General features: G+C 34.7%; 1 protein-coding gene across 3 annotated transcripts in view; it reads right to left on the reverse strand.

Annotated features, from left to right (window-relative positions):
- The window catches only part of LOC309392387 ((E2-independent) E3 ubiquitin-conjugating enzyme FATS), a gene marked incomplete at its 5' end in the record, with an annotated part of 122,057 nt that overhangs the window by 75,946 nt on the left and 37,146 nt on the right, over positions 1-8,965 (reverse strand). For all 3 annotated transcript variants that reach the window (XR_014175436.1, XM_081953569.1, XM_081953568.1), the window contains one exon: positions 2,001-2,095. Coding sequence is in view for 2 of the 3 variants with exons in the window: in XM_081953569.1 (XP_081809695.1) it covers positions 2,001-2,095 (95 nt within the window). The remainder of the gene's footprint in view (positions 1-2,000; positions 2,096-8,965) is intronic.

An 8,965-nucleotide genomic window follows, 5' to 3' on the forward strand; every position in this document is an offset into this window, starting at 1 on the left:
AAGGCAGTGGCAACCCATTTGTACTTTTGCCAAGAAAATTGTGTGGGTGTTTTACTGCCTCATCAATACCTCCTCTGAGATTGCCAGCAAATCACTGCTTCAAAACTCACACACTCAGCACAAGGTAAGAAAACAAGGAAATAAGACAAATTTTGCCATTCGGCTAGGTTTCTTAGAAATTATTACTTGAAGAACACAAGAGGGAAAAACTGATATCTTGTCACCTCATGTTTAGTTACTTTATTTTGTCAAACTATTTATACTGCCTGCTGTCTGGCAGCGGTTTTTACAATAAACAATAGTTGTTCTGGCCGTTAGGTTAAGAGTGGGTCCATAAAGATTCCCATCCTGAAAGGCTTTGAGACAAAAAAGAGAACAACAGAATCATGGCAGGATAATCCCTCACTGCTTGGTAGCTTTAAAAAAAAAGTGTTGTAGTTGCCCCTACTACAAATTATTTCACCGGATGTTAATGTTTGAAAGCCACTACTCCCAGTTTTTAGGGAATAAGCTTGTCCTAGCAGCTTCCGTGTGAGCAGTAATAGGAGTAAGATGGTGGGTGAGGGGAAAAAAAATCTGTAAACTAATGGTAATAGCACCTTTAATCTTCTTCCTCTCTTTATAATAGTCTGCAGAGATTCTCAGTCCAGGTCATGGATGTCCCAAAGGTGCTTTTTCAGGAGGCAACCAGACTTCCTTGTTTTTTTCTTTTGAAGATGTTTCTCTTCTCATTCAAGAAGCTTCTTTAGCTCTGACAGGATAGTGGGGAATGGAAGGATTTTTATTCCTTGCAGGCCGCTAGTACTCTGCAGCCTTTTAGAGGGTCGTTGAAGCACTTCCCACTATTATGTCAGAGCTGAAGAAGCTTCTCCGATGAGAAGCAAAACATCTTCAAAAAAAAAGCACCCAAGGAAGTCCAGTTCCCTCCTGAAAAAGCACCTTTCAGACAACCATGACCTGGATGACTGAGAATCTCTACAGACCTTCAGCTATATACTTTGGGATGAACACCCTTTGAATGGTGTGGGGGTAGGAATGGATTTCCAGAAGAAAAAATTGCAAACTCCAGGAACCAGGAAGACCACACAGGTGATCCAGAGGACACAGATAAACCTCCAAATGCTTCAATGATCCTTTAAAACGATGCAAATGACCAGCTGTCTGCAAGAAATATAAATCCTTCCATTACCCACTATCCTGTCAGAGCTGAAGACGCTAAACATCTTCAAAAGAAAAAAAACAAGTCCAATTGCCCCCTGAAAAAGCACCTTTGGGGCTCCTTATAATAGTCTCTATGAAAGGAGAAAAAAACCCATCTACACATGAAGAAGCAGTGCTGGTTTGTTTCTCCTCTGTTGTTTCAATGATTCTGTTGGTTCTTATTACTCTGTGGGGAGAGGAGGGGCCTAATTCCACCAGGTGGATTTTATGCACTTTTTATTATACTATTATAGGAATTTTATTACACTATATAGTATCATATAGGCCACTATAGTGTATAATGACATAGTGTTTTATCCTGCAAAATACAGATTCTTGGCAATGGGACTCGGCTTTAAAATTACATCACAAAAAGTCTTGAGAAGTTAGCAACATTCTAAGGTCAAATAAAATATTTGGCATTTATCAGGTGAACTATAGCAACTTTTATGAAATATGGTAAGCCCATGGACTTGTGTTTTCTGAAATGTAATCCATATTCTGGGGGGAAAAACCTGCCAAGTCTCCTGACATCTAACCTTGGACTAAGAATGCTTTTCAAGAAAGCATTTTTCTTTAAAGATGCATAAGACTTTTCCAAGAATATGTATTAACAAACACGTTGCAAACAATAGTAATATCTTAGCCATCAATAGATATGACTTTTCTGCTAATTAAGTGAATTTTGAATAAACACAAAGCAAAAAGCAACATGCTAAAGACATACAAATATCCATTTTCAAAATATTTTTGTATACCATTTACTAATTAGAAGATTGAATTGAAACAGCATTTTGTACCTCTGTCAAAGTTGATTCTTTATTCGTTGCTTTATTAAATTGAAGAGCTTTGCATTTTCTCCAATTTTTAACTCCATAGCAATTTTCTCTTATCTCTAGAGGAAAAGGTAATAAATAAAAGGTTACTTAAAATCAGATGATCATACAGTAAAATAAAGTTCATTTATATACATCAAAGAACCACTATTAAAGGTGCCAGAGTCTAAAATATTAAATATTTTACATCCCTGCGACCAATTCGCTCGCACAGAGAGGGGCTCCTCCAGGTGCCGTCCGCTAGACAATGTCGTGGGGCGGCGCCTAGGAGTAGAGCCTTCTCTGTGGTGGGCCCAGCCCTGTGGAATGACCTCCCTCCGGATATTAGGAATACCTCTGACCTCCGCTCCTTCCGTATTAAGCTGAAGACCCACCTATTTCAAGCAGCTGGCCTGGCTCAACTCTGATCTAACCATATCGCTCCTGACGGGTTTTTAACTGGGTATTTTAATTATATTTAATTTCTAGGGGTTTTAAATACTGTATTTTAATTGTTTTATCAATCGACCTCCTCCTTGTGTATGTTTCAGTGTATGTCTTTGTTATATGTTTGTTTTGTTTACATATTTATTTCGTATGTTTCGTTGTACGCCGCCCCGAGTCCTTCGGGAGAGGGTGCGGCTAAGAAATAAATATATTATTATTATTATTATTATATTATCTTTGTTTACTTATACAATAATTAGAAATAAAAGCAAATGTGCTTCTATCAAATCATTCTGCAATTGTGCATGAGTTTCCTGAGATAAATGAGAGCAGTTTAACCTTGGGAAACCTTCAACTCACATTCCTATCTTTAAAACCTGTTAAAACTTAAGTGAAAGAAATTCAGTAGCACCCAGTCTCTCATAGCATAACCAATGGTCTCCTGCAGCCTTTTGTAAGGTCAGGATGATCAGTTGCAGCTTTCAAATTTTAAATCTTACCTATCCCAGATATTAAAGTCAAAAGTGGCAATCATCACACCATGTCAATAGGCATAATAAAGGGAAGGGGAGAAGCTGTGCTTAAGCATTACAGAAAGGGTCAAAATTCACAAGAAAGCTATCCTTAGAAGCATAGTCTTCAAGCAGCAGAGGGATCCATCTTTTTCAGTTGAGGTGGGTTGTCCTCAGTTGTGTGCACTTTACCTTATTCAGCTGTCCTCAATAGCATCTTCTATATACTTATCAGCTATCCGACCAGTTTGCAAGACTTTGTTTGTGTAAAATAAAATTACTTACCTTATTAGACAAATACAGTACTTTTAAAAATATGACATAAATAATAATTAATAATTTAAAATAATAATTTAAAATAAATTAAATTAAAAGTATAAGAACATTACTATGGGAAGTGATGCTACACATGTTTATACACGTCCTATATTTTCTCCAAAGTACAAAAAGCTAAACAATTCACCTCTTTTTTGTCATCATTCGCCCAAACTAGCTTATTTAATGTCTTGAAACTGCAAATATTTAAGGATGGTGGCCAATACTCCAAGAGATAACATTTATTTTTCAGATTGTAATGTAATTTTAAACAGTTGGTGTCAGCAACAAGGTTGCATATGGGTATGTTTCTAACTGTGTGATCTGACCAATATTTTTTGACCCTATCCTCCATGGACATTATTGGTTTATATGTCTTCTACATAAGAAAAAAAAACCATAAACAAAAAGTCTTACCATAAACAAATGTCATGGATCAGATTTCACTAAAGATTTAGGTGCCAAACAAGATAAATAATTTGTGCTTTCAAAGGAAGCTGAGTTCTCTGTTAAAAATCTTAATCTTTCTAAGCAGGCAAAATTAATATTTACTCTTTTACTACAATGCCAGAAATTGTCATCAAAGCCTAACAGAAGATGGAATGTTTATATGTTACCATGACACTTGTGAAACCATTCTATCCTGATCAACAAGGAACAACCATTTTGTGTTGATTTATATCAGGAAACTTTTAAAACAGATGATTCTGCATGTATGGAAATAAAATTGAAACAGAACCAATATCTGATTTATCTTTTCCTTCAGGACCAAAACATTTAGTAGATTAACATATTAATTGAATTAATTAGTAGATTAAGGTTATCTCATAAATTAATGTAATACCCTATAATTTTATCAATATTTAGGATTAAATGCCATTATTTCCAAATAATTATATAAAGAATTGCATGGCAAGGTAAATCTAATGATAGTGATCAGTGCTTTACTTTCCATTTAAGCTCCCTTAAGGTGTTTCCACATAGACTTGCCTTTGAAAAGTATTCTAAAGCTTTAAATAGTGAATAATACTACAGACTTGTAGGTTGTAGATAGCACAAAGTCCCACACTGATTATGTAAATAGCCCTGTGAACAGGTTTCAGTATGCATTAATGAAGATCATTTGCTAGTTGGCTAAGAAAATGGAACCTATTTCAGCTATCCTTTGCTTTATAGATCTGCAAACATCATAAATGTGAGGACTGGTTGCACAGTTACTATTTCATCACTAGCTTAACTGTGAAGCCGCTAAACAAGGTGGTGGTTAACAAAAACCTGAAAAGGGGATTTCTTGCCTCGGTTTTGCCATCTAGAATTAGGCGTGCAACTCTTTCTCAAAGTTGGCATTCCTCTTCAATGCATTTTTCTCTCTTACTATTTTTGTAATAAGAAAGAAGCAATGAAATATGAGCTTTAAATATGGAAATATCTGGCTCAAATTTTGTTTCATTCTAGAACTCACTAGAATATGATACAACCTTTAGCACAGTTTTGCACGTAAAGCAGTCCTCTTTATTTAATAAGATGAATGCTTCTTTAGAAACACTATATAATATATAGTTTAATAATGAGCAATTAATTATAAATCCTAAAGTACCAAGTCAAAATAAACATTTATTTTTCATGGTTGTATTTGTAATTCTTGATGTTGCTACTACTCTTTTTTACTCATTCCTTAAATTATTCAGAAAATAGTGTAATCTTGATTAACCTAAAAATTAAATATAACATGGAGCATATTGGTTTTCAAGGAAGAAGTAGCTTACTTGTTCAGTAGCAAAATTTAGTAATTCTCTAGCTCATGGGAAATAGGGATGAACCAGAAGTCAAATGACAAATTATTTTTAAAAAAGCTTTGTTGCCTTTTGTTTATTTCAGGAAAAGAATGCAATGAACAAGGGAAACAAGGAGTAATGCTTATTCCTTTTGTCATCAGTTGTTTCTCCTATTTCTGTCATTCTGCAAGTGCCTTTTCAAAGAAGAAAATGTATATAAGGAAAAAGATTTTAAGGTTGAATAAATCTATTTAGCTTACTATAAAACACATTCTTTTCAGACAAAAGCTTATTCTTTCCATTTGCACATGAGTTTATATATGTCTTTTTTAAAAAACTGACATAAAATTAATATTTGTTCAAGTATGCAGTTTTCCATCCATATTCTGTACTGTTTTTGAAAAAAAATGCTTCCATGAGATATGGTTTTGTGTGCACAGACATTTTCCTAACATACTTTCGCTACCCTGTTTCTTGTATAGAGCTCTGCGTTGCTAAATTCAGAGTTACATTAAAAAATAAAAAAAAGTAATTATGTTCTGATTTTTCTACTAGGAAAGTATTCCTCAGGTTATTTTGTAATAAAGGGCAATGCAAAGAAAGATTGTCTTCTGCACTGATTTATATCCATTTTATATTCCAAAAATATTTTATAAGTAAAAGTGAAAACAGCTGCAGAGACGAGTTTGGGCCCAAAGACATGCAGAATAGGATACATTATGGTGATCTATTACAGACTGCTATCCTACACAAACATATTAAGACAGTGAGGGTGAAGATTTGTTCTCCGAGTTTGTGGACTAGTTTCCGAATGTTTCATTATCAGGCTAGGTAACATCTTCTGAAGATGCTACCTAGCTTGGTAACGAAATGTTCAGAAACCAACCCAGAAGCTCAGAGAACGAACCTTCACCCTCATCCTACACCTGAGCTACAGATATTCGCCACTATTGCAAATATTAAGACAGTACTGAGTGCTGCCATGTAAAGGTAAAGATTTCCCCTGTCCAATAGTTTCTGACTCTAGGGGCACAGTGCTCATTTCCGTTTCTTGGTTGAGTGAGACAGCGTTGTCTGAAGACATTTTCCATGGTCATGTGGCCAGCATCATTATATTTCAAAGGCGCACAGAATGCTGTTACCTTCCCACCGAAATGGTACCTATTAATCTACTCACATTTGCATGCTTTCGAACTGGTAGGCAGGAGCTGGGGTAGGAATGGGAGCTCACCTTGTTGCACAGTGCTTATGTCTCAAATCCAGGCAAATGAATGAATGATGGAGTGAGTTATTGAATATATAACATATAATTATTCACATGACAGAACTGTCATGTGATTTTTTTCTTTGCAAGATACTTATTTGTATTTATTTATGCAATTTTACTAGTTTTTACAAGTAACTCAAGATGATGAACATACCTAATACTCCTTGCTCCTACTATGTTCCTCACAACAACACTGTGAACTTTGCTTTCAACATGCAACACACAATTATAGATTGATTTTATAAATATAAACAAACCAGAGTTGTGTGGCAGGAAAATATATAGTAAGCAGGTGTTGGGCCTATCATTAATTTCAGCAAATGACTTGTAACTTTTTTTAATAAATTGAATTTTACATTTAAATTTAAAGAGGGCAGAAAAATTTAGCCTTAGAGCTTAAATAGTAAATTGTATTTTTATTCTCTTGGTGAAAAAAAGTAATTACTTTTGTATATGTATTTATATGCACACACAAAACACAATACAGAGACAAGATTCATAAAATAATAATGGAAGCAGCAAATACAGTACAAAATCATATCTGGTACGTTATCTGCAAATATAATCAAAATAAATACAAGTAGTGAAAATGTTTATGTAGTCTGTCTATGGACAGAGTAGGCTAGGCAGCCACTCTAGTTTATTCAAGAAGTCAGAAACCTGTTGCTTAGCAACAAAAAACCCTCACAATTGTGTATTCTCTCTCATATGCAAGCACAAACGCACGCGCACACGCACGCACACACACAGAGCTGATGAAGTCAGAAGCTACCATCATATAAAGACACGGACTATTTATAATGTAATTAGCTTCTCTTTTACACAGAACCTAAGAAGGGAGGTGTAAATATTGGGGAGCTAGTAATCCAGAAAGCTATAAGACAATCCAAGCTATAACCCCATTAACATATAGAACACAACTGAGTCTAAATTAGATTGTATAGGGCAATTTATTTTCAATTTCACAGAAATTAATTCATAAATCCTTTTCATTGAGTTTCATACCAATCTAATTTTTTAAGAATGTCAAGTTATATTTTAAAAAATATTTTTCATAATGTCCACCATAGTACACTTGTACTGAGAATGATTATCACGTAATTTGAAGCTTGGTGACCTTATATAAATACACTTTCAAGTGTGAACCCAGTTAATTCACTGTTGAATGCAGACCAACTCTTCAATCATCTCTAAATTATTGCAGTTCTTTGTTGAGCATATTTTTGAAAATTTATTCTATTTATCTGAATAAAGATATTGTCATGTTTCCAAAAGATGCCCTAATTAATTTGTTGAAGTCACTCAGGAAAGGAAGGGAATGGAAAGGAAAGGAAATATAAGAACAAATAACATTCAAAACATGGTTTAGGGGATCAGCTGTTTTCTGATCAGATGCAAGAGCAATAACAGATGCAAAATAAAAGGTATTTATGAATGTTCAGGACTATATTTACATACCCTAAATATAACAGTGCCACAGTTTTTTGAGACTTCCTTGTGAAATATTTCATAGAAAAACACATTAAAAGCCTAAATCTCTTATCAGATTTATTAAATTAAACTTTAAAAATTGACTATACCTAATTCTTAGTCATTAGATCACTCTTTACTGCAAACATACATTAACTCGTTTGTATTGAAATGGAATAGAAAATATTTCCATCAAAGAGATTTGTTTGAACTGGAAACCGAGACACATTCACGTAAGAAGGGGAAGGACTCCTGTCCCTTTTTATAGATTTATGCAAATTAGAATATTCATGTGATTGAATAGAGCAGCCAGGCATTTCATGGAGTATAGTACATTACTATTGTTATTAGCGCATGGCGTTGTTATATTAGACAAGAGACCACAATGCTTATTGCATAGTAGTAGGTTGGCTGCCACTTCACCAGTTCTGTTGTAGGACATGCTTGGGCACTTCTCAAGGTGCACCTCAGAAGGGCGATTTGGCTTTGCACCAGAAAGAAAGTTCAGCTTCTTTTCCTGAAGCATCATCCTTCCTTCCCCGGAGCCGCCTCATAAATGGGCGCTTGAACCGTTGGAGCAGGGATCATCTCCAGCTTCATTAAGCCACTGAGCCACGGCGCCTCTATTGTACTTCATGAGCCTAGATTGAGATTTTGTATTTGGCATATTTTTTCTATTATTTGTATATGGATATTACTGTTTTTCTGCTTGTTAGCTACCCAGGCCACTAGATGTAACTATGAGATAAAGAATGTTGTTTATTTCTAGGGAATTCCTTTCTTTCTCTTCCCAGTATATGTTCCCAGTTTATCAGCATCCCTTAACCTTCTAAATGTCCTTATGGCTGAGCTGACAGTTTTAGTTTCTCTGGCAAAATATTTTTGTAATGATACTATTGTTGCCCGATAGTAAGATGTATTTGTGTTACAAGCTTTTAACTTTGTCCTCAAATTCACCTTCAAGATACAGAATGCAGATAACTGAACAATAAAAGAATCATTTGGCTTCTAATTTTTAGTGAAGTGTCCACAGATTTGTGGATTTGTTACTAACTTCTATATTTTAATTTGAATGACAGGCATTCTATCATGGAGTAGGACTAATTATATCTACATTTGTCAATGAAATATCAACTGAATTTCAATGTTTAGAATTAAAAGCTT

This window comes from Natrix helvetica (genome assembly GCF_964273705.1).
Source record: "Natrix helvetica genome assembly, chromosome: 5".
Lineage (NCBI taxonomy): Eukaryota > Metazoa > Chordata > Lepidosauria > Squamata > Natricidae > Natrix > Natrix helvetica.